Source organism: Podarcis liolepis, assembly GCF_965112155.1.
Source record: "Podarcis liolepis genome assembly, chromosome: 3".
Classification (NCBI taxonomy): domain Eukaryota; kingdom Metazoa; phylum Chordata; class Lepidosauria; order Squamata; family Lacertidae; genus Podarcis; species Podarcis liolepis.
In genome coordinates, this window is record NC_139557.1 from 51,383,086 (window position 1) to 51,407,472 (window position 24,387).

General features: G+C 40.1%; 1 protein-coding gene across 4 annotated transcripts in view; it reads left to right on the forward strand.

Moving 5' to 3' along the window:
* PRDM1 (PR/SET domain 1) overlaps positions 1–21,591 on the forward strand; it is an 86,955-nt gene extending 65,364 nt beyond the window's left edge. For all 4 annotated transcript variants that reach the window (XM_083497666.1, XM_083497664.1, XM_083497665.1 and 1 more), the window contains 6 exons: positions 452–701; positions 8,812–8,931; positions 13,620–13,869; positions 16,413–17,458; positions 18,090–18,218; positions 18,443–21,591. In XM_083497666.1, the coding sequence (XP_083353792.1) occupies positions 519–701; positions 8,812–8,931; positions 13,620–13,869; positions 16,413–17,458; positions 18,090–18,218; positions 18,443–19,018 (2,304 nt within the window). In that variant the 5' untranslated portion in view covers positions 452–518 and the 3' untranslated portion in view covers positions 19,019–21,591. The remainder of the gene's footprint in view (positions 1–451; positions 702–8,811; positions 8,932–13,619; positions 13,870–16,412; positions 17,459–18,089; positions 18,219–18,442) is intronic.
* Positions 21,592–24,387: the final 2,796 nt, after the last annotated feature.

The window sequence follows — 24,387 nt, forward strand, 5'->3', positions numbered from 1 at the left end:
AAAAGGCAAGCCTGTGTTCCGCTCGTCCAACGTGCACTTTCCATTTTTAGCCCATTCAGACGCAGACAGCAGTTCCTTCCTTTTCCTTTCCTTGTTTATGACACTTTTCCAAGGCAGCTTTTCCACAGGCTCTTTTGCACACAAAGCCTTGAATCTGCAGATTCATCCCCCCACCCCTACTGTTCAGATACTGAGGGAAGGTTCTAAAGAGGTGTGCACAGGTGCTGTTCTCAGACATGCTTTTCCTATTACTTTTTGTGACTTTGTTATTTTTACCAGCCCCAGCTCTTGAAAGCATTCCTTCAAAGAAGGCAGCTCAATTTATAGGGTATATGGTGTCAGTCCTCAGCTATCCCACTAATGCCATCTATTTGCCAATAGACAGCATTTAGGTCACAATGCTAGAGGTGCTGAGAAAGGAATGGGAAGTAAATTTTCTTTTCTTTTCCAGGCTGCCACACTGTGTAGCTCGTATATTGTGAATCCCAGAGCAGTGAAGAAAAGGACCAGAGTTGATAATGAAAATGGACATGAAGGATGCTGACATGACTCTATGGACAGAGGCTGAATTTGAAGACAAGTGTACCTACATTGTAAATGATCACCCCACGGAGCCCAGCACAGAAGGCTGCAATGTAACCCAGGCTGAGTCTTCCTTGCCAAGGAACTTGATTTTCAAATATGCAGGACATGGCAAAGAGGTAAGAACATGTTTGCAAAGGATGATTCAAACCTGGTAGCCAGATCACATTGTTCTTGGAAGTGGGTTTGTCTTCTTGATTTCTACATTCTCTAATGTTTGGGTGCCACGGCTTTCCAAGGTTCACCCCTAGAAATGCACCTGGAGAAAATACCTTCTGCACAGGAAAGCACAAACATCTCCAAACTGGCATAAATCGACTTATGTCTGCGTTGCTAAATAGACAAGAATGTTACTTAATTTAGGAATGGAAATTTCTAAAGATTGTATTGTAGATTCGGGTTCTAAGCATACCTATCTGTAGGAGAGAACAATATTCTCTACTCCTGGATCAGGTAGTGAAATACTATGGTTGCATTGAAATGGGTTGCTTTTCCTTGAATTATTAGACAAAGTTTTTTTTTTAATAGGCTTATTGTATCAGTTCTTTATAGGGTTCCAAGAAGAAAGGATGATGTTAAGGCCAGGTCATTAAATAAGTAGCCTGTATTTATGTGACTTGTTTATCTAGGGCAGTGCACCTTTATTTGTAGCTGGACGCACAGGTATATTTCAGTCCATGTCTCTGGAGTGGGTACATTCTTTGTTGTTGTTTCAGAAGGGCTGGAAAAAATTATCCCGGATGAGCAATTGGTTGCCTGTTTATTCCTTCATATAGAGTAGCTATTATAGCTAGGCGTGAAGTTCAGCTAGTTAATAATGGTAGGGACGGCCCATCATTTTTGTCCCTGTCCTGCAACTTGTGGTGGAACAGCTATAACCTGTGCTGCTACTGTGGCTAAATAAACTGACCACGGAGCTAAGGGAGGGTGTAAATTCATTCCTTTCTAGTTATTAAATGTATCCTCCTACAACAAACAGCATGGAAAGGCTTGCATGTAGAAAGGGGACCAGAACTTCAACTGATATAAACTGGATCCGGATGTCACAGTTTTGGGGAATGACCAGGAAATTTGTAATAGGCTAGTTATCTCTATGGACTTGCATTATTTCACACTCCCATATAGCCCAATTAAATGATTAGCTATGAGAAACAGAATTAGAAGCTTTAAAATGTACCTAGTATATATCATGCACATGACTTAGGTGGGGATACTGTGAAACTGTTGACAAATGGCACTTAATTGATCAGCCTGAACATCAGCTAATGTGTAGGAAGCAGCTAACATCATTTTTCTGTGCTAGGGTGGCCTCGCTTGCTTGGTTTGATCTTCTTTGCCACATCACAAGCTGGCTGAAAAAACTTTTTTAAAATTGCTGGCTTTGTATTGGCTAACATGAATATGTGTAAATAATGGATTGGATCCAGAGTTAAGCACAGAGCTAGCTGACATTCCTGCTTGCCGTTGCAACCCACCCCCCTGCCCCCAAACATGCTTCACCAAGAGGTCTGAGCCTCTGCTGAGTGGGATAGACTGTGGGAGAAGGGGGGGTCCCCCAAAATGAGGCAGAAGCACCTTCCACCTGTGGGAGTTCCACTTATGGAAGGTACCATGGCATGATTTGGGGGGGGATCCCCCTTCCCCCATAATCCATTCAGCAGAGGCTCCTAATCCTCAGTAGAGCTTTTTGGGCTCTGGTAGTTTGCTGCAGGGAATAGGAAGTCCAGCTCCTATTTACTCTTTTATATATGCTGAACTCTGAGAATACTGGGTTACATATGTCTTACTACACACAGGTCTGGAACTACTGCAGAGGCTGTTTTGAACAGTACTTTAAGTTCTTGAAATGTTTGTGGTTGTTTCTCATAATTAACTACTTATCTAGATTCTTCTAAGGAATTTGGATAGCCAGTATCCTCATTTGATTTCATTATAGTCTCCTTTGTCAAGTGAAAAGTTAGCAGAAGGAAATACTTATTCTTCCTTGATTCCATGCCCCTCACACTCCCTTTAGAATTGAGATATCTGTAACTTTCTTCATTATGTGCTGCCACAGATTTAACTATGTTTGGGGCCTTTACCGTGTTCCTTTTCACATTCTCATAATTGTCATTTGATCGGCAGGGTGGGGTGGGGGGGCTAAGATCAAGAGATGGTGAGTTGTCCAATCTTGTGGCTAGCCCCAGATCAAAATCCAATAATCTGTTTACTGGTCTGGATTTCAGCTGATTCATTAATGGAAAACAAAATAAGAGATACCTGCTCTGCTTTCAAGAATAATGCCAATATAACTCAATAAATCTAATACTTACTCCTCATTTACAAAGAAACGGTTGGAGAACAGCATCTTTTATACGGGCATGGGCTAAACAAAGCTTTTGGTAGATTTTGGTAGGCTCAATTTGCCCAAATAAACATTCTCTGTCATAATATTTTTGAGAGATTACTCAAATATCACCTCATGTAATTATGTAAGTAATGAGCTGATTTAATGGAGAAAAACATGCTTATGAAATATTAATGCTGTCATTAACGTCTGTAGTTAGAGTAATGTTCCGAGATACACCTGTGTTGTGTATGTGCACATGCATGTGCTTGGATTGTATTTTTTTACTAACCTTTCCATGAAGCCTTGTCAAATACTTGGAGATTATGTAGTGGTATCATTTTAAAGTGACTGACTTCAGTTCTTATTTTTTGAGGCTTTGTTTATCTATATAGGAACATTCATTGTCAGGTATATTCGGCTGTTTGATCACAGCTAAATAATTTAATTCAAGTGAAATTGGATAAATTGTTGGACATATGATCTGTGTTGCAACTACTCCTAAATCTTATTTATTTATACTATTTTTATGATCAACGATAAAATACTGAAAGCAGGCTAGGGGGCGGTGGGGGGGGAGCTAATATACATTAAAAAGCCTGGGTAAATAGGTGTTTGCCTTGCCTGCAAAATAAAACAGAGATGGGACTAAGCAGGTCTTATTTGGGAGAACATTCTAAGCCAAGGCTGCTATGACAGAGAAAGCTCTATTGAGGGGTCATCATGAAGAACCTACAGAGTAGCTTCCAGTGAGGACGTTAATACCTGGATAGAATCATGTGGGAGAAAGCATTCCTTTGAGTTATATTAGGTCCCACTATTTAAGGCTTTAAAAGTCAAAGCCAGCACCTTGAATTGGGTCCAGAAACCACTGCAGCTATTTTAAGAGTAGTGAGATGTGTTCCACACACATTGCCCCAGTATATCCTAGCTGCCGTATTTTGTACTAACTGCACTTTATGAGCGGTCTTCAAAGGTTAGCCCACATAAAACACATTTTATTTATTACATGGCATTTACATCTTACCTTGGTGCACATTGTTCTCCCACTCATCATTTAATCCCCACAACAACCCCATGAATTAGGCTAGGCTGAGAAGCAGTGTTAGATTTTTATAAACATAAAATTTATCAAGGTGGCTTGAAGAACCTCAGTATTTAAACCTTTATATAACATAGTATGCTGACCCATGAGCTAGACATCCATCACTTACGTGCCTTCTTTATGTATAAGAGGATAGCTGCTAATGCTGTTGCTATGTGTATTTGTGAAAAGGAAACAATAAGAAAACATTTCCTCTCACTCCACCCTTCTAAAAAGAATAAATTATAGGATGTAGGCCCTCTTTTCAGCTGCATCATTCTTTCAGTCACCGTAGCTGAAAAACAAAAGAACGAAAGTTTTCATTGTTCAAAACAACGTGCTAAGTGAACAAGTCATCATGGTAATACTGGGGAAGTGGAAGTTAAATTAACAGGGAGTTAAAATTAAATCATTCTTTCTCGACACCTGGCTGTCAATCCAGTTCCTACTTGTTTGGTTAAGTATTGTTTGATTCGGTATTATGTTAGGGCCCACTGAAATAGTAATAGCATGTGTGTTTAACTACATACATACTGCTCTTGATGGCAGTTATTTCTAAAGCTATTTTTAAGAAAGAAAGAACTCTTCAGGAGACATATTCCCATTTATTTCTCCTTAAAAATTAAAAAAAAAAAAGAATTGGAGAGAAAACTATGGGGTACCATTTCTTGTCCAGAGGCTCCCATCATGTCAGGTTGTGCTCTATGGCACAGGCTAGTGACAGAGACAAATGTAGTGAAATAGCTGAAAGGTCAGGGATGCCCATAAAGTACCGGTATCTTTGGAAGTGGCTTCTGTCAGGACAGATGAAGAACGAGAGAACTGAATCTTTTCAACTGCACACTGAAGTGTTTATAGAAGGCATACAGTAGCTCCAGCAATAATTCATTAGGACCCTGGTCAGTTCCAACAGTTGTTTTCTTCCTGAGTTCAGAAAATGTGTCATCTTTTTAAAGGGCCTTTTAAACACCACTTGAGTAAAGAAGTAATTCTGTAGCTTGTACACCCGAAGCACTAGTAAAAGCAGAGTGGGGATCTTCTTACAAACCAGGATGAACTGGAATATTTGAGATCCTGTTGCTTTCTGATAGTAAAGAAACAGCTGCCTGCCTCATCGTAGTTGGCTTTCAGCTGACTGTCACAGGACGACGTTAGTGTCATTATGCCACATACCATGTTAAACTCACTAGGCAGGGGGACATGCTAACTCCACCTTTTAGTGCTATGGAACTCTGGCTTTATATACTTCAGGTATGTAATTCCTAAGCACTGGGGGAATAATTGGGTAGTATTTAAGTGTAAAAATATTTCATTGAGAGAGGTATGCATGTTTCCAGGTGTTGATGTCACGGCTGTATTTTTAGAGGAAGGATAAGGAAACTGTGGCCCTCTAGATGTTGTTGGACTTCAATTTCCATCAGCTCTAGCCAATAGTTAAGGATGATGGGACTTGTTGTCCAGTAGGATCTGGAGGACGACTAATTCCTCACCCTTGCTTTAGGGGGGGAGAGAAAATATGCTTATTTGTTATCATTGCAGGTAATGTTAAAGTGTAACCATGTAGTGAACTTTAAAAAAATATGCTATAATGATTGACATGAGAATCTGGAAGAAAACAGATGCTAGAGAGGGGTTTTTAACATTCATAAGAGCACCTATATAGTTTTCACAGGGTCTGTCATATATTTGATGTTCTAAGTTTGTACAGTGTCATTTATAAAACAGGTGTGCCTAATGACACCTTGTGGACAAGTGTGAAATGTCAGTTTATGCCTGGAGTAGCCAATAAGGCCTAATTACCGGTAACTTCCATTTCTGTCTTTTGGTTTGTAATGGGAGTATTTTTCTGGTGTTTGTGTACAGCCTAAGTCCCCTGTGATGACTAATAACAATAATATGGTCATGAAATAGGCCAATTCATCACAATATGAACTTTCTTGTGAACTCCAGCCAAAGTCTTTTCCCCAGTTTGGGCAGAAACCTGGGTGTATACAGAAGTACTGTAACATTCAGAATCTCTGTTTTAGTACTATAAGTTTTCCCCTGTAGTTAAATCCCTAGAACTACAATTTAGATATAGCTGTTCTAAAATATATTTGTTAAAATGTCTGCTTAATTACTGGTTAATGAACTATGACAATATTCTGCATATTGTGAAAGAGGTACGTGCTGTTTACAGTAAATATTGTAGTAACAAGGTATCACAGAAGCTAGTAAAATAGGCCTTTGCAGACAAGATGTTTTTCATGCATCTTTCTGATGCACACTTTCCCAGCCCTGGATACATTTGTATTGCTTTTCCCTCTCAGAAAGCACATCTGATGGTATTGCCTTGCCTTCTGGAATGCCATGCAACTGTAAAGGGTACCTGTTGGTTACTGCCCTTGAAGTGAATGGCAAAAAGTGACACAGCTCTCTCTCTCTCTCTCTCTCTCTCTCTCTCTCTCTGTCTCATTCTCCCTTTTCTTCTTCAAGCAATAATCTGCCACCTAAGAAGGTTTTACAGGATGGGATTTTTTAAAAGGAAAAAATCTGGAAAGGTTGTGTATTTCCTTTCTGTTTAGAGTTTGCACCCTTCAGGCAGTATGGTCCAAATTGGCAGGGGTTCTGAGCAAGATGCAAACATTCTACTCTGTCCTCATTTCCCTTGCCACCAATAGGCTTAACTCACCTATTTGCTGCCCATTCCCTCCTCCATATGCACACACTATGGGAATAGGATATCACACAGTCATCTTTCCAAAGGGCATAGTGCAAAGTATAAAATACTGTTGGGGCATGCATGCTTTGTATGACTGTACAAAAATCCCCAAACTGTTTCTATTTGACAAGTTCCAAGTAATACTGATTCCTAGACGTTCTGAAAACCTCAGTATGCTTTGAATTAAACTTAAAAGATATCAGAGTGTATGTGTGTGTGTATTAACTGCATTAAGAGCAAAGAGTTATCTTACGTTCAAACTGCGAGTACACGTCGTATGCTGGCTGTGAACTTTTCTTGAAAGTTTAACAGAATGTAAATCAAGAAAGATGGGGAAAGCAAGAAGAACACCTGCCTTTTTCACCTCTCTATGAAAAATGCACGGGAATGACAAAAATAAACACAGTCATTAGGCATGTTTCTACTTGTTTTTGAAAGTCCCTGTTCATTCTGTTTTCAGTGCAGATGCACAACTGGTTTGACTTAAAAAAAAAAAGACTTTGAAAACATACATGAAACAATAGCTACAAACTCTCCAGTCAGAGTCATGGCAGGCAGAATCCTACATTTCAGTGTTTGTTCTTGTTCTGTTCTGTTAAGGTTATTTCCACTCTGCTGACGTAAACTGCTTTAACAGAGAATGCTACCAATTGTAGTTTTGCAGGAACGGCAGGGACTTCTATCAGAGAAGTCTCAGGCATCGTGCAACTACAATTCCCATAATTCTTTGAGAAGCCATACCAGTAAAATTATGTTTCTGTAGTAGAGACAGGGCCTCAAGAGTTTAGCTGGTAGACTGTGGAGTATTTAAGGGGGGGGGGTGTCAGCACAAAGAATTGGCAAAGCAGGCGGGCAGGCAACAGTATGATCATTTGAATAATGCTAATTATAGACTCAAGCAGCTAGATGTCCTTTATCTGAAAACGTTTAGTATAACATATCTGAATACTTAAGAGATGTGTTCGTTTCTGAATAAGTTCTTCAAAGACCAGGTGGAGGATAGTTACAGGCATGGGAAGGATGCAGCAAGTTAAACCTTTGCTGCCTGCCCATGAAGCAATAATCCTTTCCATAAATAAAAATAAAATAAAGCAAGAGAGTTGCCTCCGGTCTTCCCGTATAAAAACAGTAGATAGTTACTGTGGCTCAAAAGCTAGTTAATTTTGCAAAATATTGAATATATTACATTCACTAATAATTGCACACTGTAATTTAAGTACAGTACTTATATTACAGTAGACTTGAGTAAAGGGAGAGGCCATACTGGGATGTTACGTTGTAGTTAATATGCCTATTTTCAAGTTAAATACAGTGGATCCATAATGCAATTTTGTCCTTTCATTATTTTGGCAGACATAATGAAACTGGTTAGTAATGTGAGAAGAACATGACTCATTAGCTTTAACATGAATGTTTACTAAGTCTGTGGAACAAATGTCTTATATTCATCCCCCACTTTCCATTCAAGCTGCAGACACCAGTATTTTGAAGTCCTTATTCATGTTTCCTAGTTTACTGACTCTGTTGGTATATATAATATAGAGAGCAAATTAAAATTTAGCAGGCTTAGTGGAGGTGAAAAGAATGAGAGGAAAGCCCCTTTATTTAAGCACTGTATTGTAAAGGAGATACTGACAGGCATGCCTTTCTGATAAATAATGACCTTATTCCTGTTTTGGGGTTCATGGTTTAATTACTGGTAAGGAGGAAGCTGAAGTGCTGGTATATTTTACACTTCCCATAGTGACTCTGTTTTTCCTTGATCATATCCACATCAAGAAAGTTAAAGATCTGCATCCAAGGTGATCAGTGACTATACTATTTAGATTTAAGACACATTTGGTGTAAGATTTATTTATGCTCACTGTGTAGAGCACATTTATTTATTTCAACATTTATATACTGCCTTTCACTGTGAAACAACAGGGAGTTTACAAGATAAAAGCAACAAAACAAACAGACATTAAAACAGAAATACTACTGACGTTCTAATAGAGCTGTTATAAGAAATATACTTCCCTGTAATAACAATGTATGGCGCTTTTGTATCAAACTGTTTTTCCTGTGTGAACGCATAAACTTATTTAAATGGTTTGACATGTGCTCTTTTCCTTTCAGGTTATTGGAGTTATTAGCAAAGACATTATCCCCAAAGGAACACGCTTTGGACCCCTGGTTGGTGAAATCTATACCAATGGCACAGTTCCTAAGGATGCAAACAGAAAATATTTTTGGCGGGTAAGTAGGAAAAACTAATGGTTATGCGTAAATAGTTTGTTAAATAAGCACCACTGAAAAGAAACCACACTTCAGTGTTGACACCTGCTCAAGTTGTGATGGTTGAGGTGGCAATATGTTAACATAAATACAGGTGAACTGAGTGAACATACGCTGAGTGAAATACAACTGAGTGAACTGAGAATGATAGAAAGCATCTTTTTTATTTGTCCAATACTTCATTGTTAGATCAGATTTTTTTAAAGCCTGCTGATTCACAATCCTATACAGTGCCATTTTAAAAAAACTCATCTATCCCTTAATTTCACTATGAACCTTACCCTAGGATGTTTCTCAGACTAATTAGTAATATTTCTCAATCTTGTACTCTGTGATGAATTACTTTTTGAAGTACTGAACTATTGTAATAAGCTATTTGTTTTCCATTGCACAAGTTAGTAGGGCCACTTCCTAAAATGCTGCCAAGCCTGTTGTCTCAAGATGCCCTTATTTATTAGTTGTGATAAAGGGAAATAGCACTTCCTGGCTGGAGTACTGGGCTTGGACACTCACTGACCAGATTGTTTTGAGCAAGGCCCTGTCTCTTAATCCAGGGGAAGGCAATGTGGTGCCCTTCAGATATTGTTGGATTCCCAACAATATGCAGATGACACCCAGCTCTACCTCTCCTTTAAATCAGAACCGGTGAAGGTCCTGTGTGAGTGCCTGGAGGCGGTTGGAGGATGGATGGCGGCTAACAGATTGAGGTTGAATCCTGACAAGACAGAAGTACTGTTTTTGGGGGACAGGGAGCGCGTTGGTGTGGGGGATTCCCTGGTCTTGAATGGGGTAACTGTGCCCCTGAAGGACCAGGTGCACAGCCTGGGAGTCATTTTGGACTCACAGCTGTCCATGGAGGCGCAGGTTAACTCTGTGTCCAGGGCAGCTGTCTACCAACTCCACCTGGTACGCAGGCTAAGACCCTACCTGCCCGCGAACTGTCTCGCCAGAGTGGTGCATGCTCTAGTTATCTCACGCTTGGACTACTGCAACGCGCTCTACGTGGGGCTACCTTTGAAGGTGACCCGGAAACTGCAATTAATCCAGAATGCGGCAGCTAGACTGGTGACTGGGAGTGGCCGCCGGGACCACATAACACCGGTTCTGAGAGATCTGCATTGGCTCCCAGTACGTTTCCAAGCACAATTCAAAGTGTTGGTGCTGACCTTTAAAGCCCTAAACGGCCTCGGTCCTGTATACCTGAAGGAGCGTCTCCACCCCCATTGTTCAGCCCAGACACTGAGATCCAGCGCCGAGGGCCTTCTGGCGGTTCCCTCATTGCGAGAAGTGAGGCTACAGGGAACCAGACAGAGGGCCTTCTCAGTAGTGGCGCCCGCCCTGTGGAACGCCTTCCCATCAGATGTCAAAGAGATAAATAATTACCTGACATTCAGAAGACATCTTAAGGCAGCCCTGTTCAGGGAAGTTTTTAATATGTAACACTGTACTGTTTTTAACACTGATTGGGAGCCGCCCAGAGTGGCTGGGGAAACTCAGCCAGATGGGCGGGGTATAAATAATAAATTATTATTATTATTATTATTATTATTATTATTATTATTATTATTATTATTATTATTATTATTATTATCCAAGAGCTGCAGCCAGCATGACCAATGATGAGAGCTGTAGTCCAACAATATCTGGAGACATAATGTAGGCTACACCTGTCTTCATCTAACTTACCTCACAGGATTGTTGTAAGGTTAAAAATTCAGCAGTTGTTGGACAACAACTCTCACCATCCATGACCACTGGCTATGCCAGGACTGATGGGAGTTAGAACGGAAACACATCCAGAAAGCCAGACATTCCCCATCCCTGGGCTAAAATATCAGATATGTGCCTCTGTAATGCCTTAGGCAAGATGTCACTTCTTAGCACAATAAATATTATAAAAATAATTTAGCTTTTAAAAAACAACAACACACATCATTCTTTTTTTAAAAGGCCGCAGGAAGAAAATTACCGAAGACACGAGTGTCTAATGTCAAAGCTGTGAGGTTTCTTCCATTCTAGAGGCTTACTAAAGTATACCAAGTTCAATCCACTTTACCCAACCCAATCCTTCAACAAAAGGGCTGCATTCCAAGTACAAATAAGTTTTAATTTAGGATTCAGGGTGGGGGATAGTTGCATAGCTTAAACCTTTGTGTGGCGGCAGCAGGAAACTGTCCTGCTGCATCTGAGTGTTTGCCACGTATCAGATCATTCCAACATCACATGTCATTCTGAAAGGTGGCTGTTTAAACACTGTTTCCATGTGGTTTTCCTTTGTTACATCTTAATGATTCAATAGAAACAAGTGTGACTTGATTCTCTGTTCTCCTTAACTATTTGTATTTTTTCAATAAAATACACTTTAAGGAATCTCCTGCACTAGGAGATGCCAGTTGGCATCTGTCATCAAGTCCTTTCAGTGCTCACATCAGGAGAACTAAAGAAGGGTGCAGAGCTGGCCCTACCATTAGACAGAGTAAGACAGCAGCCTTAGGCAGCAATTGCTAAGGGGCAGAGAGCAGTGGTGAGGTGTTGAAGGGTAGACTTTTGTATGCCATGCGTCAGTACATGGAATGGAGTAGGGTGCCATTTTTTCCTTCATCTCAGGCAGGAAAATACCTTGGCCTCACCCTAGAAGCATGCATGCTTTCAGACTAGTCATTAGCACATTTAAGTAATTAAACAAATCTTACAAGAGGATTCTGACTATGTAACAGGATGTTATTCCAGACTTTCATTGAGGAAGCTAACATCATGCTTGTGTTATGTGCCTTCTGAAAAGTCTTGGTATTTACTTTTGTTTATTCTTTTGCTTCACACACTCTCCAAGTAGAAAAGGTTCTTTCCTAAGGGCCTGAAAACAGTCTTGCACATGCAAAGGAAATTGTGGAAGATAATTTCCCACATGTCATATAAAAGACATCCTGATTTGGCTGGCAGGAACAGGAACATCTGTTGTATGTAAGCATAAATGTTCCATTCAAAATATACCCACTAAAAAGAGAAGGCATGAATATGCTGTGCAAACTCCAGGGTGATGTCATTTCTTGTAATTGCTACAGTATGACTCAGCACATTTTTAATCTTCCACACGATACACGGAAATCTAGTGAGGTGGCAAAATAAAGTTTTATGAGGCCATTCGATCTTACTGCAGTGAGATGTGTGTGTTTTGAAGAAAGCAATACAGTAAATTCTACTAGCTCTGGGAAGATGACTGGAAGTCACTTGGTCTAACTTCGGAAAGTAGTTTCTATCTGTAATAGAAGTGTACATCAATGGAACTCAGTTCCTGGAAGCTTGCAAATCGGAGCTAACAAACTCCTCTTGAGTGCATAATTCTTCAGGCTTTGTTCCATCTTTCTCATAACAAAAACACCGCAAAATCTCTCAAGCTTCTTTGATGAAGCCACATGTATTTCCTCAGCCTCAAATGACAGGAAGTAAGAAAGTGATTCTGGTGTTTACTGCCTGTGTTAAAAGGCCAGCTTTTGTTGCTGCTTTTTTTTTTTTAATGACTTCTCAGTCGATTCTTACATCAAACAGCATTCAGAAGAAATTGAACGTGCATGTCAAAAAGCACGGGGAAATGGTGCAACATTGTATTCGGACATGGGAAAACCAAACTGAAATACTATCTCAGCCATTACACTAATCTATGACACTTAACTTACTTCATGGGGATTTTATTTTTAAGTAAAACGAAACAAGGATGCATATTGTCACTGGCCCAGAGCCCTTTGGAACAAGGCAGGAAAGAGGGGGAAAATATATATTTCCTATTTGAACATGGTGACTTGTGAAACTTTTTTTTAAGAAACCTCACAACCTTATAGTTACCAGTTAACTATAGTTAACTATGCCATCGTTTCAGTGGTAAACTGAAAGCAAGGTTACACTAGTCTACAGGTACAGCTTTGTCAGGAGTTTTCTATATTCACTTTCATATTCTCAGATGCACACTGGAAAACAAGGATATATCAAATCAGTACATTATTTGTTCTTCTGTCACTTGCTGTAGAGTTCTATTTTCTCAAACATACCAGCTGAGAGAGAAAAATATTTCTCTTGCTGTCACAATCTGGCCCGCTTCCAGATCTCCTGTTAGTTATATGAAATACAGTTCACTTTACCCCACCAGCCCTTTAACAAAAGGGCTACATTCCAAGTATGCTCAAGTGTCACTTTAGGTCTTTGGGGTGGTTGATATTTGCGTAGCTTAAAGCTTTGGGTGGTGGTGGTAGGAAACGGCAAGTAAAGAGGCCATAAGGGGGGGCGGGAAGACAAGGGCAAGGAATTGGTTGTGACATAACCATGCTAATCAGTCTTTACAAAAGTGACTCACCACATTATTGCAAGCACACAGTCAGACCTTAAGTCAATAATACCACCCACTTGTTGACCAGCAGTCCAAGAGTCTTAAAGCAGAGGCACTGAATACTGAACTTTTAAGTAGCATGCTTTCATTTGAATGATAAGCACCAAAATACACATGGCATCAGAAAAAAGTTACAATGCATATTCCATTTGGATGATCTCCTACATTCTATAAAGGGTACTTACCATCCACTAGTATATTTAATAGCCTTTTTTTAAAAAAGGGTTCTTTTCCATTTGTACCTTACATTTCTATCTTCCATTCTCTGCAGATATATTCTGGTGGTGAGCTTCTCCACTTCATTGATGGATTTAATGAGGAAAAGAGCAATTGGATGCGTTATGTAAACCCAGCACATTCTGTTCAGGAGCAGAACCTGGCTGCTTGTCAGAATGGAATGGATGTCTACTTTTATACTATCAAACCCATACCACCTGGCCAGGAATTGCTCGTGTGGTATTGCCGGGACTTTGCGGAAAGGTTACACTATCCTTCCACTGGAGACCTGGTGATGAATATAAGTAAGTAGATTATAGCAGACTTGCATGCAAATAATGTCTTTTGCCAATGGGGGGGTGTCTAAAATATGCATTATACCTGCAGAATGGGCCAAACTACACACAAAATTTATCATGAAGTTTGCTATAATTTAGGGCCTTGACATGAGAAGATAGTAGCTTTCCCCCCACTGCAAATTGAAGGCTGCAAATTGGGGGCCTCTATCTGGATCAGGACCACTGGGATGATACCCTCCTGGTAACCAGAGTAGGTCACCCAGCACACTCATGGTGGTTCTAGATCATGGCCAAACACTTCAGCAGAATTTGTTGTGAACGTAATTTGTTTCTAAATGGGTCATGAATGATGTAACGATAAACATCATCTCCATTCTTAGCTTGTCTGGAAATTCTTTTACCTCAGAACTTCTAGGTTCTCATTCATCTCACAAAACAGATGCCTTATTTAGAACAAAAATGTGAATCAGCATTATTAAAATCCACTACTCAAAATGTTCAGCAGCATTTACTCAAGAAATTACTCTGCACGCCCACAGCTATTTTTCAAGGTCTCAGGGGAAAGAATTAGAATTAAATCTCTCAGGCAACTATTAGGAGGTCCACAAAAGAAAGGTTATTTAAACTAGATCTGGGCAGAAAATGATTCACTGTACATTTGCCATTTATGTTGTTTCATTGAGCACTAGGTGGCTATACTGGTAAAAATGCCCCTCAGATTGGGTGTAACTTGTGATGAAGATATGATAACCTTACAGTTGATCTATATGTATTAAGACAAGAGACAGCATTTTTTTGGCATAGAGTGAAAACTCATAGAAACCATGTCTTAAATTTAGTTTATGAAGTCTGTGGAGTGGGGGAAGCAGGTGCTTTGTGTAGGCGACGATGTAGGCTTAATAGGGATTTTTGCACAAATGACGCTGAACTTTATGTTGTGAAGGGACCACAAAAGACTCACTTCAGTACTTCACTGCATGTAGCGTGAACATACTGGACCAGTATGTGAACCAGCAGAAACGTACTCTGGTTCCTGTAACTTATCTAGGAGTGTTGTGTTTCTCTCTGATATTTATCGTGTGTGTGTGTGTGTGTGTGTGTGTGTACGTGTACACCACCACCACCTCAAATGACAATTTTAACTTCTTGCCTTTCTGACAAGAGTTCGCCAGAAGGCTGATAGGAGCATGGCAGACTGTCTGTCTAATAGCTCCACATCTATCGCTCCATTCTTCTGCTATGCATGTGGGCATACACACATCACTTTTCATCTGTTTCTCTGATATGTTCCTCTGAATTTTTTTCTAAGTTGCTGGCTTAATGAAGAGCTAACTGATCAAAAGCAAAAAAAAATAAAAATAGGAAGATAACTCCCCCCCCCCCAATGCCTCTTGGAAAATGTGGAACTAGCAAACTCTAGACCAAGTGTTGTGCAGTGGTTAGAGTATTAGACCAGGGCATTGGAGATCAGGGGAGACCAAATCCCCACGCAGTCTTGAAGTTCATTGGGTGAACTTGGGCCAGTCACTTACTGGCCCACAGGGTTGTTGTGTGGATTACTAGGTATGAAGCCTAATTCAAAATGTTAGATTTTGGACAAAAGTAAGACTCACAGTAACAACTGAATCAAGAAGTTCAATGCTATCACTTTTGGGGTTATATATCACACTACATGTGTTAATTAGTTTACCAGTGACAGTATATTTGTCATTGGTAAATTAATCATGGCTGTTTTCTGAGAATGGTATTTTGGCTCACTACAAGTTTTAATGCAGTTAGCAGTGTTGAAGCAATTATCACCAATCTGCTACTGTAAAAGGTGTGCCTACTTAATATTTTTTAAACTCTGATTATCACTGATTGTAATTTTTGCATCTTATTACCATTCAGTTCCCACCTTACAATTTTCTCTTTTATGTTTACCTGCCTAGCAAGATTTCATTTCCTGCATCTGAGGAAATGGGTTTGAGTCCACAGAAGTTCATGCCATAATAAATTTACAAAATTATTAGCTAAATCAACAAAGTCTTTAAGGAGCTACAATAGTCTTTTTTTGCTTTTAGTAGCACCTCTTGTGTGTCTCATCCATAGTTCTGTTATTCATGCATGATTGCTAGGCACTCAGTCACCTTTTAAAGTGACGAGTGTTGAAACTTGTTTGTTTTCGTTAGAAGCAGTCGAGGGAGCTGGAACACCCAAATCCTTTTGCCTTAGAAAGGTATATAGTAAGCTGCCTTGTTATCTACAAAGTATGCATCAGGTGCTACTGTGTTTTCTGTAATCAGTTTAATCCAATAATATACAAGAAAGGTGAGACTAGAACAAATGTAGCAGAAATGAACTGACTGGATCATGATAATCACCCAGGATTTAATAAGTAGCTACTGAGTTTATTTCTGTTGAGTATAATGCTGTGCTAGTCCTTCCACCAATGCAAATACCTAGGAATGACTATTTATATGTGTGTTTTAAGGCAGAGGCTAATGACCAATGTCTGTAAATTGTCTTTATTGGCCTTAAAAATTCATTGCCTTGTATTTATATTTCAGCACAAAGCCATGTTAATCCAAAGCAGCCAGCTAATGACAAAGATGAACTTTATCTAAAAACTGTTCCCAGAAGAGAGCACAGTGTGAAGGAAATCCTGAAAACTGATTCCAGTAATCCCAAAGGAAAGGAATTATTTTATAGCCACATTTATCCGCATACTCAAGAAAAAGACTTGGAGGGCTTGAGAAAAAATTGTAGTCCTGAAAAGCCTTTCTATCCTCGTATTGTCTACCCAATCCGACCGCCCATCCCTGAAGATTACCTGAAGGCTTATAGGATTGAGAGGCCAAGTTACATTGCCCACTCACCTATCCAGTCTTCTACCACACCAAGCCCCTCAGCAAGAAGTAGTCCAGACCAAAGTTTGAAAAGCTCAAGCCCTCACAGCAGCCCAGTTACAGTCTCACCCCTAGCTTCTATGACTCAAGAGCACAGAGAACCTTATCCTTACTTGAATGGACTCTATAACTCAGAAGGATTAGGGGCATATTCTGGGTATGGACCTTCAAGCCATCTCCCACAAGCCTTTCCCTACCACAAATTTTTGTTACCACCATATGGCATGAGCATCAACAATTTCAACCTCTTTCCAAGGATGTATCCTTTCTACAGCAGCCTGCTCAGTGGAGGAAGCATCCCCAATCATATGCTGAACTCCTCTCCAGGACTTCCAAGTTCCTTGCCATCTGATGGAAGCCGACAGCTGCTGCAACCTGACCATCCAAGGGACTTCCTCATCCCTGCACATAACAGTGCCTTCTCTATCACAGGGGCAGCTGCCAGTATGAAAGACAAGCCATGTAGCCCAACTAGTGGATCGCCCACAGCGGGCACAGCAGCCACTTCAGAACACATAATGCAACCTAAACCTACCTCAGCAGTGTTGGCTGCCACCAGCAGTGAAGAAGCCATGAATCTTATCAAGAGCAAGCGAAACATGACTGGTTACAAAACCCTCCCATACCCACTGAAGAAACAGAATGGGAAAATAAAGTATGAATGCAATGTCTGCTCCAAAACCTTTGGTCAGCTCTCTAATTTGAAGGTAGGCCTTTGAAGGAAAATATCATTTCTAGACCTCATGGATAAACACACAAACAAACAAAACCCCAAACCAATCTGGTTACTGTCTCTCTGGAAAGTCTTTCTTAAGCACCTGTTTCTTCTAGGCTTTAATCACCTATGTTGGTTTTAGTATAGTTTCTTGATATTGTGGTAATAACTTTTGAGGTTTAATAAACCTTTGAGGTTTAATTACCTTTTGACATTTTCAAATGATAACTCCCTCCAACAATTGAGCAAGTTGATTTTAGCATGTAGTGGACATAATCTTTTCATTCTCATTCCTTGTGGGGCTTTTGTTCTGATAACTTCTAAGTGAGAGCATCCATGGAATAGCCAGATTTAATTTGTGTTCTTCATTTGATCATCAATAAGTGCAAAATGGTCCTAGAAACTTAGAGAACAGTTCCACTGCTGCATTTTTTAAAAACGAACTTTTTAGGGAGCCTTTTTAAAAGCCTATCTAAGTTAACTGTATATGGTGCAACTTTGTGCAAAAGTAATAAAAGCAACAGTACCTGGTATTTTAGATACTCAATAAGTAGATTAGGATATTTAACACACTATCGTGGAAGCTATTACGAAAGTATAATAAATGTTTTGTTTCTTAAAAGGTTCACCTTCGAGTACACAGCGGAGAAAGACCATTCAAATGTACTACTTGCAATAAAGGATTCACTCAGCTGGCTCACCTCCAAAAGCACTATCTGGTACACACAGGAGAAAAACCCCATGAATGTCAGGTATGTCACAATTAGTATATAATGAGATCATGACTTGGGTGCAAAATAACATTGAGGCAGACTTGAGCACACAACTGTTTGTTGCTGTCAGTTGTGGTTTTCTAAATGGAGATAAATGAAAAAGTAAAAAGACTGGATGACACTTTTTCAGAATTACTTATGCATTTTCAAAGAGCAAACTACCACCTTTCTTCTAAGGTTCTCATTCTCTCCTCCCTGATCAGGTCTGCCACAAGCGATTCAGCAGCACAAGCAACCTGAAGACCCACCTGCGGCTACATTCTGGAGAGAAGCCTTACCAGTGCAAGCTTTGCACTGCTAAATTTACCCAGTTTGTGCACTTGAAACTGCACAAACGGCTCCACACCAGAGAGCGCCCGCACAAGTGTATCCATTGCCACAAGAGCTATATCCACCTTTGCAGCCTCAAGGTCCACCTGAAAGGCAACTGCCCTGTTGTCCCTGAACCCACCCTTTCGACAGAGGACCTCAACCGGATCAATGAAGAGATTGAGAAATTTGACATTAGTGACAGTGCAGACAGGCTGGACGATGTTGAGGACAACATTGACATGGCATCTATAGTAGAAAAAGAAATACTTGCTGTGCTTAAACGAGAGATGGAAGGAGCTACTCTTAAAGCATCGCTGCAGAGGAACCTGGGAAATGGGCTGGTTTCCTCAGGATGTAACCTTTATGAATCATCAGATATGTCAGTTGTGAAGTTGCCTCAAGGTCATCCACTACCTCGAGTACCTATAAAGGTCAAGCAAGAAGCAGTTGAACCAATGGACCCTTAAATGCTGTGGGGTGTGCGTGTGCGAGAGAGAAGTGAGTGTGTGTACACATGTGCATACTTACATGTGCATTCGTATGTATGGCAAAGTGGTTTGTGTTGTTGTTTTTTAATTTATGACTTGGCAAGTCAGGGTGCCTGTAGCAATTGCTTGTATATAGTGTCAATGCTGCAAAGCAATCTTGGCTTACAGTAGTTTATCTTACTCCATTTGAAAGAAGGAACTCCAAAGTTGTATTCTCAGGGCATGAAAAGAGGCAAGGACTGTGTATTACCTCTGCTACTTCCAAAAAAGACAATCTTTTATCCATAATCATTTTCCAGTAATAATTTATTATGCAATTTACCATTAACAAAGCAATAGATAGAAAATATTCACAATGATAGGAAGTTTCATTATAAGGTTGAATATATATATATATTGTCTTGTGGCCATTCTTTGTATAATTTCTTCCTGTGCATCTGTTTAGCAAATTAAAAACCAGCAACCTAAGATTGATGGGGAAGCAAAGGGGGGAATGTTACATTCCTGATTTAGAAATTAGGTTTTTGTTTTGCCAAAGGTAAATACTAGAGTTTCCTCCAGTTAGAACAGTGCTGTATAACTGAACAAAGTGGGTAGAAGTGTGAAATTGACCCAAAATGTATGCAGCAGCCAAGAGGAAAACGTCATACTGGTATAGGGATAGAAAAGAGTGATGCGGTGATTTTCTGTCTACAGTACCTCATTGTCTAAGATGAATAGGAAAGTAAAATCATCTGCCAGAAATAATGCATCAAATAGGTTTTCTAAACAAACATGTTGCATACCTTGACATTGAGAGCAATAGTATTACAAAATTATTTTTTTTCTTCTCACAAACTGTTTGTATACATATGCAAGGAATAATATCCCAAAGATGCTGTCTGAAAGGAGAGTATTGCTGAGATTTTTGCCAGTGAAGTACTAGGGGGAATCTGATTCCTAGGCTCCCCGGGAAAGATGTGCCAGATCTCCCCCAACCCCATTCCCTCTGTCTACTTTCCTTGGGTAGAAGTTGCTAACAAAGTCCTTTCTTGGCATACTTTATTGGTTCCCCACCCTTTCCCTATATGACTCAAGATTTCGCTCAGTATTTGTATTAGTACGTTTTGTGATTAATTTAATTAAAGATAAAAAGGGCATTGCAAAGTTGCTGAACAACAGTTACCTCATTGAGTGTGTCCATTGGTGCAGAAGATGTTGTTTTATCTAATGCTTTGCTACTTTAGGGAACAAACCAAAATGTGCAGAGGAGAAGATAGAAGGCACATTCTTTTCTTTTTTGTAAATCTTTTTTGTTTTGCTAAGCCCAAAGATACCATGTCGGCATACAAGGTGTAGCAAAGAATACATGTATATTTATAGATATTTATGCCAATATACCATGTATGTGTGTGCATGCGTATATTTTATACCATTTAAGTTTGTGAGACAAACCTTATAATGAAATCTTACTTGCATAGCTTGCTTCACCTTCCAAAGGTATGACTTAACAGCCTCCAGCCCATGCTACTGTGCTAAGGAAATCATCAGTAATTTAATTCCGAGTCTTAATCCTCCAAACCATTACTCACAATTTGTCCACATATTATAAAATTCCCACAGAATTCTGTGAAGATTATGTGGCTGAGTCTTCTATCCCTGTCATATTCTTGCAGAAGACACTTGTCTGTGGGGGGGGGGGGACACTTTAAGAAATCGTTGCTGGGGGGAAAAACAAAATCTCACTCACCTATGTATGGTATAAATATAATACAGAATGGTAATTTGTTTTTATTGCGCAGTCTGTTGACTGGATCAATAAATAGATTGATTGAGATAATACAGATTGGTAAAGGGTAGGAAGAGCTGTTTAAAATGTCGAGTGAAGTCTGCCATTGTTTCCTCTGCTTCTTAAAAGGTGATCGCGTGATCACATGTACGTAACGGAGGGGAAAAATAACAGCGTTGTTACACCCTGTTCTACTGTGTGTATATACATTCCTATCTCAACATAGTCTTAAAGAGTTAGACTGTTTCAGAAATGATATCAATCTAATGCCTTCTTATTTAAGATACCAAACATATCTCTGGTCTAAAAGTAGCTCAAGGAAAACTTTAAATATAGCTTTTTTGAAGGAAGGGCTACTGTTCATTACATTTCTGCTCCCGTAAATTGTGAGGCAAACATATTTAAATGTAGCAATGTTTCATAAATGTAGGATTTAACTGTAGGATAAACCAAAGTACCACTACTATGACTGGACACACTGTTGCTTTTATTAATTGCCTGTAGTGCTTTCCTGTATTTGATACAAAATTTTACAAAGATTTATATGCATCAGCTTTAAAATTTGCTTCCTTTATGTCCAATCTTCTTCTCTCAGTTTAGGACCTTTACATGTGAATGTAGCAACAATCAGTGTTGTTTTTTTTAAAGAACAGGCTCTGACCAAAGTTAACAGGCTTTTTACTTTGCTAGAACAAACTATCTTATGTTTACGTACTGGTTTACATTGTTATTTATGTGCAAAAATGTCAAAATGTAAATTAAATATAAAATGTTCATTGCTTTACCCAGTGAGTCAGCTCCATTTCTTAGATAACTTGTAGTATTTCATTTGCACTTCTCTGTAACAAAAGGTATATGACAGGTGAAGAACGTTTTTCAGCTAGATGGTCACATTACCTTGGGGGGGGGGGAGAGACTTCCTGAAGCCACATGCCACTGAGTAGATGAGACCACAGACAAAAGTGTGCAAAGCCCTGTAGCAAAACTTAGAGGTTTCCCCACATAGCTCTGTCCAGGCAAACAAGGCATTGTTATAGTTATTATTTTATTATTTATTTAATTTGTATACCTCCCTTCATCTGAAGATCACTGTGTGTGGTTCACAACATAAAAATACAAAATGAGAACACAAAATACATTACAAAACAAAAAGAAACCAATAACCCTGCTCCCACAAACACAGGCCATAGAACATTAAGCAGCCTAAGGCCTGGTTACAGAGAAATGTTTTTGCTTGGCGCCTAAAGATATGTAATGAAGGCACTAGGCGAGATTCCCTGAGGAAAGCATTCAACAAATGGAGCCACTGCAGGAAAGGCCTGTTCTGGTGTTGCCCCCTTCTGGGCCTCTGGATGGAAGCACCCAAAGAAGGGCCTCAGATGATAACCATGTTGGTTTATAGGGAGTGAGGTGGTCCTTGAGGTATTGCAATCCTGAATAGGCTCCATGAAGTGGGCGAGGGTGTTCAGAGACACTCATGTCAATGACGTGAGCCATTTGGGTGTTCCAGAGATGGACCAGGGCTTTGACAGAAGTGCCAGTCATATCAACTGGAAAATCCCCCAGAGCCATCTGGAAGCCCACTGGATCCATCAGCCCCCACACAACTGGACAGAAAGCCTGAAGAGAGAAAATAAACTTTCTATAGACCACAGCAACTCTCCCTCCCCAACCTTCAAGTCTGACAAAGTTCTGAGTACCCAGGTGGGCACAGCCAGGTGAGACCAATTCCACCCTGCTCACCCACCCAGGTCTTGGTGGTACAGGCCAGATCAGCTGCCTCATCCATAATCAGATCATGGAGGTGTTACTCCGAGCCAACCTGGCATTCAGCAACAGCAGCCGCAGACCTGAGGGCTGGCTGATAGGACAACCACAATTTCCCAGATTGGAGGAGGGGGTGTTCAAAGACACATTTCAATCACACACAAAGGAGGGCACATAGCAGGGCCCTTTTCCAGGACACTCCATTCCATTCCTCCCACCTTGAGGCTTCCACCACTCTGCCCCAAAAAAGGCACTTAGTCTGACTGCTTGAGCATGGTCAGTCCTCATCGGGCTGTTTTGGGGCATCAAGTTGCCTCTTTAGGTTTTTAACCTAAATGGTGTTTTTGTTTTTCAATTTCTGCAAACCTTGGGGTTCCCCTGTGCATACTGATGCCACCTTCCCCTCCCCCAGTAGCCCCATTTTGGCTTCATTGCCATCATAAACAGCATTTGAGTTTGCTATTAGTATATAAAAGGGAGAGCCACAACAAAACGTTGCAGTGTGGAATGCGCTTCCACTCAGACTTTCAGCCAGCAAGCTATTTCCTTTGTGAGGATAGACAATTCCATGTCCTCTCACTGCTTTTCCATTCTCCCCTGCCGCACAAAAGACACTTGGGGATTTTGTGTGTGTGTGTGTGTGTGTGGCTATGGAACATGCTCTGCTCTTGTTAGGCTGTATTTGGGTTCCCTGCCACCCACCCCCACCCTTTATGGGCCTTGCTTTTCTAAAGCATTTTGCATGTTGACAAACCAGTCTTCTGATAACTTTGCTCTTGGTTATGCATTGTGCTTAAGTACTATAGACTCCAATGGGTTTTCAGCATGCCAAGCTTCTCCAAAATTGTATTTTTTCCTTTGAGAGGGGAACATTTGGAAGTTGTTACATTAGATACCTAAAGCCTCTGTGTTGCAGTTTGTTTTCTACCTGGACAGCAATAGTCCCATATTCTGCATGCCAGACAAGTCCTGATACATTTTTAAGAAATTAGATGTGAATACAAGCTAAGTCTCAGAGAGTCACGAAGTGTTCTTACTTCCTTCCCTCTGCACCAGTCTCAACTGCATAATAAACGGGACTTTTCCCACAAAGCTAATTCCACATTTGCTATTTCTATCAGCTAACGGCAGATCTAAAACAGGATAGGCCATGTGGCATCCTTTCCTATCTAAACTGGTAGAGGAATAATGTTCCTTTTCATATTGAGACACTCAACTCCGTATGATGTTTTAAAAGTATTCCTCTGTCCTCTTAAATTCATTTAAACATCTGTCTCAGGAATTTGAAAAACTGCCAACACAAAACTGTGGAGTTAAGAAAACCAGAACACCTTTGTCATAAATGTGCCAAATGGTGCATGTTATACTCCTATATTCTACAGGTTTTTTTATATAAAAAAACAACACACACACTTACACAGGTACACATACATACACACACACACACCTGAGATTAACCATTACCACCATAAATCATACTTCATTACTTGGCAAAGAGAGACATTAGTGCTGGAGAGTTATGTCCTGGGGTCACTTGTAAGCTTTAGAAGATGTTTCATAAAACACATTACAGTCAAAAGGCAAAGTGTATTAGAGTCAGCAATCTCATCAGACTGCAATGGGCCAGCAGCTGCTGCTTTTGCTGTGCTGTCAAAACTGAAGCCAGTTCCCTCTGAGAACAAAATCCACTGCCCTTCCTAAGATTAAAAGAAAGCAATTAATAGACTGATTGGACTTGGAAGGAAACACCCAGTATAAGTAATAAACACCGCTGATAAAATTAAGCCCTGGCATTATCAATTGCCTCTTAACA